The sequence below is a fragment of the Polyergus mexicanus genome, unplaced genomic scaffold (genome assembly GCF_030449975.1).
Source record: "Polyergus mexicanus isolate NDT 795.1 unplaced genomic scaffold, iyPolMexi1.0 SCAF_18, whole genome shotgun sequence".
Taxonomy (NCBI): Eukaryota; Metazoa; Arthropoda; class Insecta; order Hymenoptera; family Formicidae; genus Polyergus; species Polyergus mexicanus.
In genome coordinates, this window is record NW_027223338.1 from 2794237 (window position 1) to 2813175 (window position 18939).

The 18939-nt window shown below is 41.8% G+C and overlaps 1 protein-coding gene across 1 annotated transcript; it reads right to left on the reverse strand.

Moving 5' to 3' along the window:
- Window positions 1–987: 987 nt before the first annotated feature.
- On the reverse strand, window positions 988–3330 carry LOC138941318 (uncharacterized). Its single transcript, XM_070310881.1, has one exon. The coding sequence runs from the start codon at window positions 3328–3330 to the stop codon at window positions 988–990; it is 2343 nt and encodes a 780-aa protein (XP_070166982.1).
- Window positions 3331–18939: the final 15609 nt, after the last annotated feature.

Genomic DNA, 18939 nt, shown 5'->3' on the forward strand with positions numbered 1-18939 from the left:
GTTTCCGCGAGCGACGGAATAAACGGCGCGGTTTTGACAAAGAGAGATTAATCGCGAGCGACGAGAAATCTCTTTGATGATGATCGTGAACTTCGCGTTTCGTAATCGAGCGTACGAATTAGAAAAGCGAGCGACTTTTCTATTACGAGCGTTTAAACGATATTATCACACACTGTCACGGATGAATCTCGATCGAGTGCGCCCGGCGGTTCCCCGAGAGAGCTTTTATACAAACGTTCCTTTTAGTGTTCTCGAAGTTTCTACGTATTTGTCTAATAGGATCGCGCCGGTTGTTGTTTTCGATGATTAGTAAAAATTTGAACGTTGTTATTACAATTTGTTTGTAGTTTAGGCTCTCCCGGGTGACCGCTGCGTGGCCCGCATTGATAGGCACGAGCGATGCCGCGGGCCTGGCGCGATTCGCGTAGCGCCGCTTTTGGAGCGCGCTCCTATTTGTCGCTCACCGTGCGACGCGCGAGATGGCAGCTTGGCGCCAGATTTCGAGCGCGATCAATTCGCTATTTATTGTAGCGATCGTTACCGTTCCTAATTGCTATTAGGCAATTCGTATTAGTTCGGTTTCGAACATTCCGCCCGCCTCGTATGGTTAAGCCTACGAAAGTTATTCGTGCCTTGGCGCGTTAGCGCGTGCTGACTATACGCAGCTATTTCGGCGCTAGATCACGCGGCGTGAGCGCGATGTTAAGTCGGGCGAGCGGCCGACGGGACGCGGTATGGTGCTGTGGAATGCTCGTGCCATTCACGATTTTCGGCTACCGTTTTAAGTCGCCCGTGTGTTACGCCGATATAGCGAAGGTTTTCGCGACTCCTTCTTGTGCGGTGTCTGGTGTGCTTTTGACTGTGTGTGTGAAGTGGGGTGTGTGTTTCGTGTAGACGTATTGTGAGGTGAAGTGTGCAGTGTCAATTATAAGTGTGGGCTTCGCGTAAATTTATTCCTACGGAGAATATAATACTAATGGGTTTTAGTTAAGCGTCGTCCTCCGGTGCCGTGCTGATCGGGAGGAGGATAATTTTTGACAGCGGTCGCTTAAAGCTAGAGGTGGCGGTGCGCACGACGACGACTCGGACGACCCCGTCGTCCCCGGGATGCAAGCGATCGACCCTGGCGAGGGGCCACTTATTCGCTGGCGTCGTTTCGCTCCTTAGGAGGCACAGTCGGCCTTCGCGTACTTCCTCGTCGGCCTTGCACCATTTAGGCCGGTGCGTCAGAGATTGTAGGTACTCCTGGGACCACCGGTTCCAGAAATGGTCCCGTAACTGTTGAAGATGCTGCCACCGGGATAATCTCGTCGTGGCTTCCATGGCGAGAGGCGGCTCCGGAACGGCGTTGAGTGCTGTGCCGACGAGGAAGTGGCCGGGCGTAAGCGCCTCCAGGTCATCCGGGTCGTCCGACAAGGCCTGTAAGGGACGAGAATTGAGGCACGATTCTATTTGCGCTAACAGGGTGGCCATCTCCTCGTACGTCAGCCTCGCGTCGCCGATGACGCGCCGCAGGTGATGCTTCGCCGCCTTGACAGCCGCCTCCCAAAGTCCACCGAAATTGGGCGCCGCCGGAGGATTAAAGTGCCATTCAATCCTCTCGGCGGCGAGGCCTCTCGCGATAAGCTGTCCCTCCTGACCACTGGCTGCGAAGAGCGCTCGCAGTTGGGCGTCGGCGCCCACGAAGTTAGTGCCGCAATCGCTATAGAGGGCTCGACACAGCCCGCGGCGTGCGATGAGCCGACGCAGCGCGGCCAGGAAGGCGTCCGAGGAATAATCCGAGGCGACATCGAGGTGGACGGCGCGGGTGCTGAGGCAGACGAAGACCACCAGGAAGGCCTTTGTAGCGCGCTGCCCTCGTCCCTTGGATGTTCGCAACCACATTGGTCCCGCGTAGTCGACACCTGTATGGAGGAAGGGCCGAGCCGGTGTCACTCGATTCAGAGGCAGGTCCCCCATGAGTGGCTGCGGGGGTGCCGCCCGCCATCGCAGGCACGTTAAGCAGCGGTGGAGGCAGCCTTTGACGAGCGCCCGTCCGCGGGGAACCCAGTACTCCTGGCGTAGGGAGCCAAGGGTCAGCTGCACGCCCCCGTGCAAGGTCCGGCGATGGCAGGCCTCGATGACGAGTCGAGTAAATGTTGACCCTCCTGGCAAGATGATAGGGTGCCTGGCGTCAAAGGAGAGAAGAGCGCGTTTGATTCGACCGCCGACTCGGAGGATGCCCTGGGTGTCTCTGAAAGGAGTTAACCGGGTAAGTTTGCTACGTGTAGGCAGGGGTCTGCCCTTCGTGATGGCTGCTAATTCCTCCTTGTAGTTGGCGGCTTGGACGACTCGGATCCAGCTCAGGCGCGCTTCCTCGACTTCGGGGGCCCCAAGGACGAGCCGGACTGCAGGATTGGCCCGTACGTAGGGCGCTTGCTTCTCCTGATGAAGACGATGCCAGCGGCGACACCAGGCCGAAATCCGCAGCAGCCGATGGAGCGTGGAATACCGGCTTAGCATATCCGGTTCATCGGTGGGCTCTTTGCCTATGGTCGCAGAGTGCACTAGCGTGCGTCGTTCTGGGAGTTCGTTATCGCTGTTCTCATCGGCGGAGGTCGCCCAGCGTTCCGCTTTAGCTCGCAGCCAGGGAGGCCCGTGCCACCAGAGGGGGTGATTCACCAGCTCTTTTGGCGACAGCCCCCGTGAAGCGCAATCCGCCGGGTTCTCTCTGCCGGGGATGTGATGCCACCGGGCGTCCGGCAAGGAAGTCTGGATCTCCGACACTCGGTTGGCCACGTACGTCTTCCAAGAAGTCGGGTGTCCACGGATCCATCCTAGAGCTACGGTAGAGTCTGACCAGAGGTGAAGGGGCACCTCCGTTGCTTCCAGGACGCGACGGATGTGATTGATCAGCCGGGCGAGCAGCGTTGCTGCACAAAGTTCTAAACGTGGTAACGTTATTTGTTTTAACGGCGCTACCTTGGTTTTCGCGGTAACTAGAGCGACTTCTACCCGTCCTTCCTGATCCTCTGTCCGCAGGTAAGCTACTGCGGCGTAGGCTCTTTCAGATGCGTCGGCGAAGCCATGGATTTCCCTCCGGCAGCCAGTTCCGCTATTCAGCCAGCGGGGAACTCGGATGCTCTCCAACAGAGGTAGTTCCGCCTGGAACTCTAGCCACCGCTGAGCGTCGCCGTCGGGGAGCGGAGTATCCCAGTCGACTCCCAGTAACCACGTCGATTGTATAAGTATCTTGGCTCGCACCGTGGTTGGTGCGAGCCATCCCATCGGGTCAAATAGCTTGGCCGTTAGTGACAGGACTGTCCTTTTAGATATCCTGCCCAGCTGCATCGTTGGCGTCGAGAAGGCGAAGTTTTCATCGTGTGGGTGCCATCGGAGGCCCAGGGTAGCGTGGCTCTCACCTGGTTGCCACCACCGGGGCTCGCGCTGTAGAAGGTCCTCCGCTGGCAGGCTCTCGAGCAGTGACGAATGGTTGGCCGACCACTTCTTCAGCGGAACCCGTCGAGCGGCTCTACAAGTTTTGTTCGTTCGGAACGTCTTAGTTACGTGTCAGTAAGTGAGTTTAATCGAAAATTCTTGTACAACGTTAAAGAAATTGAGGATATACGTTTTTCTGCGCACAAAACTGTGATCGCTATGTACGCATGTTTTGGTCGTTCGAAACGTCTTAGTTACGTGTCAGTAAGTGAGATTTGTCTAAAATTCTTGTGCGACATCAAGGAAATTGAGAAGAACCGCTTCACGGCATACATTGTTAAAATCGCTATGTACGCAAGTTCTGTTCGTTCGGAACGTCTTAGTTACGTGTCAGTAAGTGAGTTTAGTCGAAAATTCTTGTGCAACATCAAGGAAATTGAGAAGAACCGTTTCACCGCATATATTGTTAAAATCGCTATGTACGCAAGTTTTGTTCGTTCGGAACGTCTTAGTTACGTGTCAGTAAGTGAGTTTAATCGAAAATTCTTGTACAACGTTAAAGAAATTGAGGATATACGTTTTTCTGCGCACAAAGCTGAGATCGCTATGTACGCATGTTTTGGTCGTTCGAAACGTCTTAGTTACGTGTCAGTAAATGAGATTTGTCTAAAATTCTTGCGCAACATCAAGGAAATTGAGGATATACGTTTTTCTGCGCACAAAGTTGAGATCGCTATGTACGCAAGTTTTGTTCGTTCGGAACGTCTTAGTTACGTGTCAGTAAGTGAGTTTTGTCTAAAATTCTTGTGCAACATCAAGGAAATTGAGAAGAACCGCTTCACGGCATACATTGTTAAAATCGCTATGTACGCAAGTTTTGTTCGTTCGGAACGTCTTAGTTACGTGTCAGTTAGTGAGTTTAGTCGAAAATTCTTGTGCAACATCAAGGAAATTGAGAAGAACCGCTTCACCGCATATATTGTTAATATCGCTATGTACGCAAGTTTTGTTCGTTCGCAACGTCTTAGTTACGTGTCAGTAAGTGAGTTTAATCGAAAATTCTTGTACAACCTTAAAGAAATTGAGGATATACGTTTTTCTGCGCACAAAGCTGAGATCGCTATGTACGCATGTTTTGGTCGTTCGAAACGTCTTAGTTACGTGTCAGTAAATGAGATTTGTCTAAAATTCTTGCGCAACATCAAGGAAATTGAGGATATACGTTTTTCTGCGCACAAAGTTGAGATCGCTATGTACGCAAGTTTTGTTCGTTCGGAACGTCTTAGTTACGTGTCAGTAAGTGAGTTTTGTCTAAAATTCTTGTGCAACATCAAGGAAATTGAGAAGAACCGCTTCACGGCATACATTGTTAAAATCGCTATGTACGCAAGTTTTGTTCGTTCGGAACGTCTTAGTTACGTGTCAGTAAGTGAGTTTAGTCGAAAATTCTTGTGCAACATCAAGGAAATTGAGAAGAACCGCTTCACCGCATATATTGTTAATATCGCTATGTACGCAAGTTTTGTTCGTTCGGAACGTCTTAGTTACGTGTCAGTAAGTGAGTTTAATCGAAAATTCTTGTACAACGTTAAAGAAATTGAGGATATACGTTTTTCTGCGCACAAAGCTGAGATCCCTATGTACGCATGTTTTGGTCGTTCGAAACGTCTTAGTTACGTGTCAGTAAGTGAGATTTGTCTAAAATTCTTGTGCGACATCAAGAAAATTGAGAAGAACCGCTTCACGGCATACATGGTTAAAATCGCTATGTACGCAAGTTTTGTAAGTTCGAAACGTCTTACTTACGTGTCAGTAAGTGAGATTTGTCTAAAATTCTTGTGCAACATCAAGGAAATTGAGAAGAACCGCATCACGGCATACATTGTTAAAATCGCTATGTACGCAAGTTTTGTACGTTCGGAACGTCTTAGTTACGTGTCAGTAAGTGAGTTTAGTCGAAAATTTCTGTGCAACATCAAGGAAATTGAGAAGAACCGCTTCACGGCATACATGGTTAAAATCGCTATGTACGCAAGTTTTGTAAGTTCGAAACGTCTTAGTTACGTGTCAGTAAATGAGATTTGTCTAAAATTCTTGTGCAACATCAAGGAAATTGAGAAGAACTGCATCACGGCATACATTGTTAAAATCGCTATGTACGCAAGTTTTGTTTGTTCGAAACATCTTAGTTACGTGTCAGTAAGTGAGAATTGTCTAAAATTCTTGTGCAACATCAAGGAAATTGAGAAGAACCGCTTGACGGCATACATTGTTATAATCGCTATGTACGTAAGCTTTGTTCGTTCGGAACGTCTTAGTTACGTGACAGTAAGTGAGTTTAATCGAAAATTCTTGTACAACGTTAAAGAAATTGAGGATATACGTTTTTCTGCGCACAAAGCTGTGATCGCTATGTACGCATGTTTTGGTCGTTCGAAACGTCTTAGTTACGTTTCAGTAAGTGAGATTTGTCTAAAATTCTTGTTCGACATCAAGGAAATTGAGAAGAACCGCTTCACGGCATACATTGTTAAAATCGCTATGTACGTAAGTTTTGTTCGTTCGGAACGTCTTAGTTACGTGTCAGTAAGTGAGTTTAATCGAAAATTCTTGTACAACGTTAAAGAAATTGAGGATATACGTTTTTCTGCGTACAAAGCTGAGATCGCTATGTACGCATGTTTTGGTCGTTCGAAACGTCTTAGTTACGTGTCAGTAAGTGAGATTTGTCTTAAATTCTTGTGCGACATCAAGGAAATTGAGAAGAACCGCTTCACGGCATACATGGTTAAAATCGCTATGTACGCAAGTTTTGTTCGTTCGGAACGTCTTAGTTATGTGTCAGTAAGTGAGATTTGTCTAAAATTCTTGTGCAACATCAAGGAAATTGAGAAGAACCGCTTCACGGCATACATTGTTAAAATCGCTATGTACGCAAGTTTTGTTCGTTCGGAACGTCTTAGTCACGTGTCAGTAAGTGAGTTTAGTCGAAAATTCTTGTACAACCTTAAAGAAATTGAGGATATACGTTTTTCTGCGCACAAAGCAGAGATCGCTATTTACGCAGGTTTTGTTCGTTCGGAACGTCTTAGTTACGTGTCAGTAAGTGAGTTTAGTCGAAAATTCTTGTACAACATTAAGGAAGTTAAGGATATACGTTCTTCTGCGCACAAAGCTGAGATCGCTATGTACGCAAGTTTTGGTCGTTCGGAATGTCTTAGTTACGTGTCAGTAAGTGAGTTTAGTCGAAAATTCTTGTACAACGTTAAAGAAATTGAGGATATACGTTTTTCTTCGCACAAAGCTGAGATCGCTATGTACGCATGTTTTGGTCGTTCGAAACGTCTTAGTTACGTGTCAGTAAATGAGATTTGTCTAAAATTCTTGCGCAACATCAAGGAAATTGAGGATATACGTTTTTCTGCGCACAAAGTTGAGATCGCTATGTACGCAAGTTTTGTTCGTTCGGAACGTCTTAGTTACGTGTCAGTAAGTGAGTTTTGTCTAAAATTCTTGTGCAACATCAAGGAAATTGAGAAGAACCGCTTGACGGCGTACATTGTTAAAATCGCTATGTACGCAAGTTTTGTTCGTTCGGAACGTTTTAGTTACGTGTCAGTAAGTGAGTTTAGTCGAAAATTCTTGTACAACGTTAAAGAAATTGAGGATATACGTTTTTCTGCGCACGAAGCAGAGATCGCTATTTACGCAAGTTTTGTTCGTTCGGAACGTCTTAGTTACGTGTCAGTAAGTGAGTTTAGTCGAAAATTCTTGTACAACGTTAAAGAAATTGAGGATATACGTTTTTCTTCGCACAAAGCTGAGATCGCTATGTACGCATGTTTTGGTCGTTCGAAACGTCTTAGTTACGTGTCAGTAAGTGAGATTTGTCTAAAATTCTTGCGCAACATCAAGGAAATTGAGGATATACGTTTTTCTGCGCACAAAGTTGAGATCGCTATGTACGCAAGTTTTGTTCGTTCGGAACGTCTTAGTTACGTGTCAGTAAGTGAGATTTGTCTAAAATTCTTGTGCGACATCAAGGAAATTGAGAAGAACCGCTTCACGGCATACAATGTTAAAATCGCTATGTACGCAAGTTTTGTTCGTTCGAAACGTCTTAGTTGCGTGTCAGTAAGTGAGAATTGTCTAAAATTCTTGTGCAACATCGAAAATATTGAGAAGAACCGCTTCACGGCATACATTGTTAAAGTCGTTATGTACGCAAGTTTTGTTCGTTCGGAACGTCTTAGTTACGTGTCAGTAAGTGAGTTTAGTCGAAAATTCTTGTACAACGTTAAAGAAACGGAGGATATACGTTTTTCTGCGCACAGAGCAGACATCGCTATTTACGCAAGTTTTGTTCGTTCGGAACATCTTAGTTACGTGTCATTAAGTGAGTTTAGTCGAAAATTCTTGTACAACATTAAGGAAGTTAAGGATATACGTTTTTCTGCGCACAAAGCTGAGATCGCTATGTACGCAAGTTTTGGTCGTTCGGAACGTCTTAGTTACGTGTCAGTAAGTGAGTTTAGTCGAAAATTCTTGTAAAACGTTAAAGAAATTAAGGATATAAGTTTTTCTGCGCACAAAGCTGAGATCGCTATGTACGCATGTTTTGGTCGTTCGAAACGTCTTAGTTACGTGTCAGTAAGTGAGATTTGTCTAAAATTCTTGTGCGACATCAAGGAAATTGAGAAGAACCGCTTCACGGCATACATGGTTAAAATCGCTATGTACGCAAGTTTTGTTCGTTCGAAACGTTTTAGTTACGTGTCAGTAAGTGAGTTTAGTCGAAATTTCTGTGCAACATCAAGGAAATTGAGAAGAACCACTTCACGGCATACAATGTTAAAATCGCTATGTACGCAAGTTTTGTTTGTTCGGAACGTCTTAGTTACGTTTCAGTAAGTGAGTTTAATCGAAAATTCTTGTACAACGTTAAAGAAATTGAGGATATACGTTTTTCTGCGCACAAAGCAGAGATCGCTATTTACGCAAGTTTTGTTCGTTCGGAACGTCTTAATTACGTGTCAGTAAGTGAGATTTGTTTAAAATACTTGTGCGACATCAAGGAAATTGAGAAGAACCGCTTCACGGCATACATTGTTAAAATCGCTATGTACGCAACTTTTGTTCTTTCGGAACGTCTTAGTTACGTGTCAGTAAGTGAGATTTGTCTAAAATTCTTGTCCAACATCAAGGAAATTGAGAAGAACCGCTTCACGGCATACATTGTTAAAATCGCTATGTACGCAAGTTTTGTACGTTCGGAACGTCTTAGTTACGTGTCAGTAAGTGAGATTTGTCTAAAATTCTTGTGCAACATCAAGGAAATTGAGAAGAACCGCTTCACGGCATAGATTGTTAAAATCGCTATGTACGCAAGTTTTGTTCTTTCGGAACGTCTTAGTTACGTGTCAGTAAGTGAGATTTGTCTAAAATTCTTGTCCAACGTCAAGGAAATTGAGAAGAACCGCTTCACGGCATACATTGTTAAAATCGCTATGTACGCAAGTTTTGTAAGTTCGAAACGTCTTAGTTACGTGTCAGTAAGTGAGATTTGTCTAAAATTCTTGTCCAACATCAAGGAAATTGAGAAGAACCGCTTCACGGCATACATTGTTATAATCGCTATGTACGCAAGTTTTGTAAGTTCGAAACGTCTTAGTTACGTGTCAGTAAGTGAGATTTGTCTAAAATTATTGTGCAACATCAAGGAAATTGAGAAGAACCGCTTCACGGCATACATTGTTAAAATCGCTATGTACGCAAGTTTTGTTCGTTCGGAACGTCTTAGTTACGTATCAGTAAGTGAGATTTGTCTAAAATTCTTGTGCAACATCAAGGAAATTGAGAAGAACCGCTTCACGGCATACATTGTTAAATCGCTATGTAAGCAAGTTTTGTAAGTTCGAAACGTCTTAGTTACGTGTCAGTAAATGAGATTTGTCTAAAATTCTTGTGCAACATCAAGGAAATTGAGAAGAACTGCATCACGGCATACATTGTTAAAATCGCTATGTACGCAAGTTTTGTTTGTTCGAAACATCTTAGTTACGTGTCAGTAAGTGAGAATTGTCTAAAATTCTTGTGCAACATCAAGGAAATTGAGAAGAACCGCTTGACGGCATACATTGTTATAATCGCTATGTACGTAAGCTTTGTTCGTTCGGAACGTCTTAGTTACGTGACAGTAAGTGAGTTTAATCGAAAATTCTTGTACAACGTTAAAGAAATTGAGGATATACGTTTTTCTGCGCACAAAGCTGTGATCGCTATGTACGCATGTTTTGGTCGTTCGAAACGTCTTAGTTACGTTTCAGTAAGTGAGATTTGTCTAAAATTCTTGTTCGACATCAAGGAAATTGAGAAGAACCGCTTCACGGCATACATTGTTAAAATCGCTATGTACGTAAGTTTTGTTCGTTCGGAACGTCTTAGTTACGTGTCAGTAAGTGAGTTTAATCGAAAATTCTTGTACAACGTTAAAGAAATTGAGGATATACGTTTTTCTGCGTACAAAGCTGAGATCGCTATGTACGCATGTTTTGGTCGTTCGAAACGTCTTAGTTACGTGTCAGTAAGTGAGATTTGTCTTAAATTCTTGTGCGACATCAAGGAAATTGAGAAGAACCGCTTCACGGCATACATGGTTAAAATCGCTATGTACGCAAGTTTTGTTCGTTCGGAACGTCTTAGTTATGTGTCAGTAAGTGAGATTTGTCTAAAATTCTTGTGCAACATCAAGGAAATTGAGAAGAACCGCTTCACGGCATACATTGTTAAAATCGCTATGTACGCAAGTTTTGTTCGTTCGGAACGTCTTAGTCACGTGTCAGTAAGTGAGTTTAGTCGAAAATTCTTGTACAACCTTAAAGAAATTGAGGATATACGTTTTTCTGCGCACAAAGCAGAGATCGCTATTTACGCAGGTTTTGTTCGTTCGGAACGTCTTAGTTACGTGTCAGTAAGTGAGTTTAGTCGAAAATTCTTGTACAACATTAAGGAAGTTAAGGATATACGTTCTTCTGCGCACAAAGCTGAAATCGCTATGTACGCAAGTTTTGGTCGTTCGGAATGTCTTAGTTACGTGTCAGTAAGTGAGTTTAGTCGAAAATTCTTGTACAACGTTAAAGAAATTGAGGATATACGTTTTTCTTCGCACAAAGCTGAGATCGCTATGTACGCATGTTTTGGTCGTTCGAAACGTCTTAGTTACGTGTCAGTAAATGAGATTTGTCTAAAATTCTTGCGCAACATCAAGGAAATTGAGGATATACGTTTTTCTGCGCACAAAGTTGAGATCGCTATGTACGCAAGTTTTGTTCGTTCGGAACGTCTTAGTTACGTGTCAGTAAGTGAGTTTTGTCTAAAATTCTTGTGCAACATCAAGGAAATTGAGAAGAACCGCTTGACGGCGTACATTGTTAAAATCGCTATGTACGCAAGTTTTGTTCGTTCGGAACGTTTTAGTTACGTGTCAGTAAGTGAGTTTAGTCGAAAATTCTTGTACAACGTTAAAGAAATTGAGGATATACGTTTTTCTGCGCACGAAGCAGAGATCGCTATTTACGCAAGTTTTGTTCGTTCGGAACGTCTTAGTTACGTGTCAGTAAGTGAGTTTAGTCGAAAATTCTTGTACAACGTTAAAGAAATTGAGGATATACGTTTTTCTTCGCACAAAGCTGAGATCGCTATGTACGCATGTTTTGGTCGTTCGAAACGTCTTAGTTACGTGTCAGTAAGTGAGATTTGTCTAAAATTCTTGCGCAACATCAAGGAAATTGAGGATATACGTTTTTCTGCGCACAAAGTTGAGATCGCTATGTACGCAAGTTTTGTTCGTTCGGAACGTCTTAGTTACGTGTCAGTAAGTGAGATTTGTCTAAAATTCTTGTGCGACATCAAGGAAATTGAGAAGAACCGCTTCACGGCATACAATGTTAAAATCGCTATGTACGCAAGTTTTGTTCGTTCGAAACGTCTTAGTTGCGTGTCAGTAAGTGAGAATTGTCTAAAATTCTTGTGCAACATCGAAAATATTGAGAAGAACCGCTTCACGGCATACATTGTTAAAGTCGTTATGTACGCAAGTTTTGTTCGTTCGGAACGTCTTAGTTACGTGTCAGTAAGTGAGTTTAGTCGAAAATTCTTGTACAACGTTAAAGAAACAGAGGATATACGTTTTTCTGCGCACAGAGCAGACATCGCTATTTACGCAAGTTTTGTTCGTTCGGAACATCTTAGTTACGTGTCATTAAGTGAGTTTAGTCGAAAATTCTTGTACAACATTAAGGAAGTTAAGGATATACGTTTTTCTGCGCACAAAGCTGAGATCGCTATGTACGCAAGTTTTGGTCGTTCGGAACGTCTTAGTTACGTGTCAGTAAGTGAGTTTAGTCGAAAATTCTTGTAAAACGTTAAAGAAATTAAGGATATAAGTTTTTCTGCGCACAAAGCTGAGATCGCTATGTACGCATGTTTTGGTCGTTCGAAACGTCTTAGTTACGTGTCAGTAAGTGAGATTTGTCTAAAATTCTTGTGCGACATCAAGGAAATTGAGAAGAACCGCTTCACGGCATACATGGTTAAAATCGCTATGTACGCAAGTTTTGTTCGTTCGAAACGTTTTAGTTACGTGTCAGTAAGTGAGTTTAGTCGAAATTTCTGTGCAACATCAAGGAAATTGAGAAGAACCACTTCACGGCATACAATGTTAAAATCGCTATGTACGCAAGTTTTGTTTGTTCGGAACGTCTTAGTTACGTTTCAGTAAGTGAGTTTAATCGAAAATTCTTGTACAACGTTAAAGAAATTGAGGATATACGTTTTTCTGCGCACAAAGCAGAGATCGCTATTTACGCAAGTTTTGTTCGTTCGGAACGTCTTAATTACGTGTCAGTAAGTGAGATTTGTTTAAAATACTTGTGCGACATCAAGGAAATTGAGAAGAACCGCTTCACGGCATACATTGTTAAAATCGCTATGTACGCAACTTTTGTTCTTTCGGAACGTCTTAGTTACGTGTCAGTAAGTGAGATTTGTCTAAAATTCTTGTCCAACATCAAGGAAATTGAGAAGAACCGCTTCACGGCATACATTGTTAAAATCGCTATGTACGCAAGTTTTGTACGTTCGGAACGTCTTAGTTACGTGTCAGTAAGTGAGATTTGTCTAAAATTCTTGTGCAACATCAAGGAAATTGAGAAGAACCGCTTCACGGCATAGATTGTTAAAATCGCTATGTACGCAAGTTTTGTTCTTTCGGAACGTCTTAGTTACGTGTCAGTAAGTGAGATTTGTCTAAAATTCTTGTCCAACGTCAAGGAAATTGAGAAGAACCGCTTCACGGCATACATTGTTAAAATCGCTATGTACGCAAGTTTTGTAAGTTCGAAACGTCTTAGTTACGTGTCAGTAAGTGAGATTTGTCTAAAATTCTTGTCCAACATCAAGGAAATTGAGAAGAACCGCTTCACGGCATACATTGTTATAATCGCTATGTACGCAAGTTTTGTAAGTTCGAAACGTCTTAGTTACGTGTCAGTAAGTGAGATTTGTCTAAAATTATTGTGCAACATCAAGGAAATTGAGAAGAACCGCTTCACGGCATACATTGTTAAAATCGCTATGTACGCAAGTTTTGTTCGCTCGGAACGTCTTAGTTACGTATCAGTAAGTGAGATTTGTCTAAAATTCTTGTGCAACATCAAGGAAATTGAGAAGAACCGCTTCACGGCATACATTGTTAAATCGCTATGTAAGCAAGTTTTGTAAGTTCGAAACGTCTTAGTTACGTGTCAGTAAGTGAGATTTGTCTAAAATTCTTGTGCAACATCAAGGAAATTGAGAAGAACCGCTTCACGGCATACATTGTTAACATCGCTATGTACGCAAGTTTTGTTCATTCGAAACGTCTTAGTTACGTGTCAGTAAGTGAGATTTGTCTAAAATTCTTGTGCAACATCAAGGAAATTGAGAAGAACCGCTTGACGGCATACATTGTTAAAATCGCTATGTACGCAAGTTTTGTTCGTTCGGAATGTTTTAGTTACGTGTCAGTAAGTGAGTTTAGTCGAAAATTCTTGTACAACGTTAAAGAAATTGAGGATATACGTTTTTCTGCGCACAAAGCAGAGATCGCTATTTAAGCAAGTTTTGTTCGTTCGGAACGTCTTAGTTACGTGTCAGTAAGTGAGAATCGTCTAAAATTTTTGTGCAACATCAAGGAAATTGAGGAGAACTGCTTCACGGCATACATTGTTAAAATCCGTATGTACGCAAGTTTTGTTCGTTCGAAACGTCTTAGTTACGTGTCAGTAAGTGAGTTTAGTTGAAAATTCTTGTGCAACATCAAGGAAATTGAGGATATACGTTTTTCTGCGCACAAAGCTGCGATCGCTATGTACGCAAGTTTTGTTCGTTCGGAACGTCTTAGTTACGTGTCAGTAAGTGAGATTTGTCTAAAATTCTTGTGCGACATCAAGGAAATTGAGAAGAACCGCTTCACGGCATACATTGTTAAAATCGCTATGTACGCAAGTTTAGTTCGTTCGAAACATCTTATTTACGTGTCAGTAAGTGAGAATTGTCTAAAATTCTTGTGCAACATCAAGGAAATTGAGAAGAACCGTTTGACGGCATACATTGTTATAATCGCTATGTACGCAAGTTTTGTTCGTTCGGAACGTTTTAGTTACGTGTCAGTAAGTGAGTTTAGTCGAAAATTCATGTGCAACATCAAGGAAATTGAGGATATACGTTTTTCTGCGCACAAAGCAGAGATCGCTATTTACGCAAGTTTTGTTCGTTCGGAACGTCTTAGTTACGTGTCAGTAAGTGAGAATCGTCTAAAATTTTTGTGCAACATCAAGGAAATTGAGAAGAACTGCTTCACGGCATACATTGTTAAAATCCGTATGTAAGCAAGTTTTGTTCGTTCGAAACGTCTTAGTTACGTGTCAGTAAGTGAGTTTAGTCGAATATTCTTGTGCAACATCAAGGAAATTGAGGATATACGTTTTTCTGCGCACAAAGCTGTGATCGCTATGTACGCAAGTTTTGTTCGTTCGGAACGTCTTAGTTACGTGTCAGTATGTGAGATTTGTCTAAAATTCTTGTGCAACATCAAGGAAATTGAGAAAAACCGCTTCACGGCATACATTGTTAAAATTGCTATGTACGCAAGTTTTGTTCGTTCGGAACGTCTTAGTTACGTGTCAGTAAGTGAGAATTGTCTAAAATTATTGAGCAACATCAAGGAAATTGAGAAGAACCGCTTGACGGCATACATTGTTAAAATCGCTATGTACGCATGTTTTGTAAGTTCGAAACGTCTTAGTTACGTGTCAGTAAGTGAGATTTGTCTAAAATTCTTGTGCAACATCAAGGAAATTGAGAAGAACCGCTTCACGGCATACATTGTTAAAATCGCTATTTACGCAAGTTTTGTTCGTTCGAAACGTCTTAGTTACGTGTCAGTAAGTGAGAATTGTCTAAAATTCTTGTGCAACATCAAGGAAATTGAGAAGAACCGCTTGACGGCGTACATTGTTAAAATCTCTATGTACGCAAGTTTTGTTCGTTCGGAACGTTTTAGTTACGTGTCAGTAAGTGAGTTTAGTCGAAAATTCTTGTACAACGTTAAAGAAATTGAGGATATACGTTTTTCTGCGCACGAAGCAGAGATCGCTATTTACGCAAGTTTTGTTCGTTCGGAACGTCTTAGTTACGTGTCAGTAAGTGAGTTTAGTCGAAAATTCTTGTACAACGTTAAAGAAATTGAGGATATACGTTTTTCTTCGCACAAAGCTGAGATCGCTATGTACGCATGTTTTGGTCGTTCGAAACGTCTTAGTTACGTGTCAGTAAGTGAGATTTGTCTTAAATTCTTGCGCAACATCAAGGAAATTGAGGATATACGTTTTTCTGCGCACAAAGTTGAGATCGCTATGTACGCAAGTTTTGTTCGTTCGGAACGTCTTAGTTACGTGTCAGTAAGTGAGATTTGTCTAAAATTCTTGTGCGACATCAAGGAAATTGAGAAGAACCGCTTCACGGCATACAATGTTAAAATCGCTATGTACGCAAGTTTTGTTCGTTCGAAACGTCTTAGTTGCGTGTCAGTAAGTGAGAATTGTCTAAAATTCTTGTGCAACATCGAAAATATTGAGAAGAACCGCTTCACGGCATACATTGTTAAAGTCGTTATGTACGCAAGTTTTGTTCGTTCGGAACGTCTTAGTTACGTGTCAGTAAGTGAGTTTAGTCGAAAATTCTTGTACAACGTTAAAGAAACAGAGGATATACGTTTTTCTGCGCACAGAGCAGACATCGCTATTTACGCAAGTTTTGTTCGTTCGGAACATCTTAGTTACGTGTCATTAAGTGAGTTTAGTCGAAAATTCTTGTACAACATTAAGGAAGTTAAGGATATACGTTTTTCTGCGCACAAAGCTGAGATCGCTATGTACGCAAGTTTTGGTCGTTCGGAACGTCTTAGTTACGTGTCAGTAAGTGAGTTTAGTCGAAAATTCTTGTACAACGTTAAAGAAATTGAGGATATACTTTTTTCTTCGCACAAAGCTGAGATCGCTATGTACGCATGTTTTGGTCGTTCGAAACGTCTTAGTTACGTGTCAGTAAATGAGATTTGTCTAAAATTCTTGCGCAACATCAAGGAAATTGAGGATATACGTTTTTCTGCGCACAAATTTGAGATCGCTATGTACGCAAGTTTTGTTCGTTCGGAACGTCTTAGTTACATGTCAGTAAGTGAGTTTAATCGAAAATTCTTTTACAACGTTAAAGAAATTGAGAAGAACCGCTTCACGGCATACATTGTTAAAATCGCTATGTACGCAAGTTTTGTACGTTCGGAACTTCTTAGTTACGTGTCAGTAAGTGAGTTTAATCTAAAATTCTTGTACAACGTGAAAGAAATTAAGGATATACGTTTTTCTGCGCACAAAGCTGAGATCGCTATTTGCGCAAGTTTTGTTCGTTCGGAACGTCTTAGTTACGTGTCAGTAAGTGAGAATTGTCTAAAATTCTTGTGCAACATCAAGGAAATTGAGAAGAACCGCTTGACGGCATACATTGTTAAAATCGCTGTGTACGCAAGTTTTGTAAGTTCGAAACGTCTTAGTTACGTATCAGTAAGTGAGATTTGTCTAAAATCCTTGTGCAACATCAAGGAAATTGAGAAGAACCGTTTCACGGCATACATTGTTAAAATCGCTATGTACGCAAGTTTTGTTCTTTCGAAACGTCTTAGTTACGTGTCAGTAAGTGAAAATTGTCTAAAATTCTTGTGCAACATCAAGGAAATTGAGAAGAACCGCTTGACGGCGTACATGGTTAAAATCGCTATGTACGCAAGTTTTGTTCGTTCGAAACGTTTTAGTTACGTGTCAGTAAGTGAGTTTAATCTAAAATTCTTGTAAAACGTTAAAGAAATTAAGGATATAAGTTTTTCTGCGCACAAAGCTGAGATCGCTATGTACGCATGTTTTGGTCGTTCGAAACGTCTTAGTTACGTGTCAGTAAGTGAGATTTGTCTAAAATTCTTGTGCGACATCAAGGAAATTGAGAAGAACCGCTTCACGGCATACATGGTTAAAATCGCTATGTACGCAAGTTTTGTTCGTTCGAAACGTTTTAGTTACGTGTCAGTAAGTGAGTTTAGTCGAAATTTCTGTGCAACATCAAGGAAATTGAGAAGAACCGCTTCACGGCATACATTGTTAAAATCGCTATGTACGCAAGTTTTGTTCGCTCGGAACGTCTTAGTTACGTATCAGTAAGTGAGATTTGTCTAAAATTCTTGTGCAACATCAAGGAAATTGAGAAGAACCGCTTCACGGCATACATTGTTAAATCGCTATGTAAGCAAGTTTTGTAAGTTCGAAACGTCTTAGTTACGTGTCAGTAAGTGAGATTTGTCTAAAATTCTTGTGCAACATCAAGGAAATTGAGAAGAACCGCTTCACGGCATACATTGTTAACATCGCTATGTACGCAAGTTTTGTTCATTCGAAACGTCTTAGTTACGTGTCAGTAAGTGAGATTTGTCTAAAATTCTTGTGCAACATCAAGGAAATTGAGAAGAACCGCTTGACGGCATACATTGTTAAAATCGCTATGTACGCAAGTTTTGTTCGTTCGGAATGTTTTAGTTACGTGTCAGTAAGTGAGTTTAGTCGAAAATTCTTGTACAACGTTAAAGAAATTGAGGATATACGTTTTTCTGCGCACAAAGCAGAGATCGCTATTTAAGCAAGTTTTGTTCGTTCGGAACGTCTTAGTTACGTGTCAGTAAGTGAGAATCGTCTAAAATTTTTGTGCAACATCAAGGAAATTGAGGAGAACTGCTTCACGGCATACATTGTTAAAATCCGTATGTACGCAAGTTTTGTTCGTTCGAAACGTCTTAGTTACGTGTCAGTAAGTGAGTTTAGTTGAAAATTCTTGTGCAACATCAAGGAAATTGAGGATATACGTTTTTCTGCGCACAAAGCTGCGATCGCTATGTACGCAAGTTTTGTTCGTTCGGAACGTCTTAGTTACGTGTCAGTAAGTGAGATTTGTCTAAAATTCTTGTGCGACATCAAGGAAATTGAGAAGAACCGCTTCACGGCATACATTGTTAAAATCGCTATGTACGCAAGTTTAGTTCGTTCGAAACATCTTATTTACGTGTCAGTAAGTGAGAATTGTCTAAAATTCTTGTGCAACATCAAGGAAATTGAGAAGAACCGTTTGACGGCATACATTGTTATAATCGCTATGTACGCAAGTTTTGTTCGTTCGGAACGTTTTAGTTACGTGTCAGTAAGTGAGTTTAGTCGAAAATTCATGTGCAACATCAAGGAAATTGAGGATATACGTTTTTCTGCGCACAAAGCAGAGATCGCTATTTACGCAAGTTTTGTTCGTTCGGAACGTCTTAGTTACGTGTCAGTAAGTGAGAATCGTCTAAAATTTTTGTGCAACATCAAGGAAATTGAGAAGAACTGCTTCACGGCATACATTGTTAAAATCCGTATGTAAGCAAGTTTTGTTCGTTCGAAACGTCTTAGTTACGTGTCAGTAAGTGAGTTTAGTCGAATATTCTTGTGCAACATCAAGGAAATTGAGGATATACGTTTTTCTGCGCACAAAGCTGTGATCGCTATGTACGCAAGTTTTGTTCGTTCGGAACGTCTTAGTTACGTGTCAGTATGTGAGATTTGTCTAAAATTCTTGTGCAACATCAAGGAAATTGAGAAAAACCGCTTCACGGCATACATTGTTAAAATTGCTATGTACGCAAGTTTTGTTCGTTCGGAACGTCTTAGTTACGTGTCAGTAAGTGAGAATTGTCTAAAATTATTGAGCAACATCAAGGAAATTGAGAAGAACCGCTTGACGGCATACATTGTTAAAATCGCTATGTACGCATGTTTTGTAAGTTCGAAACGTCTTAGTTACGTGTCAGTAAGTGAGATTTGTCTAAAATTCTTGTGCAACATCAAGGAA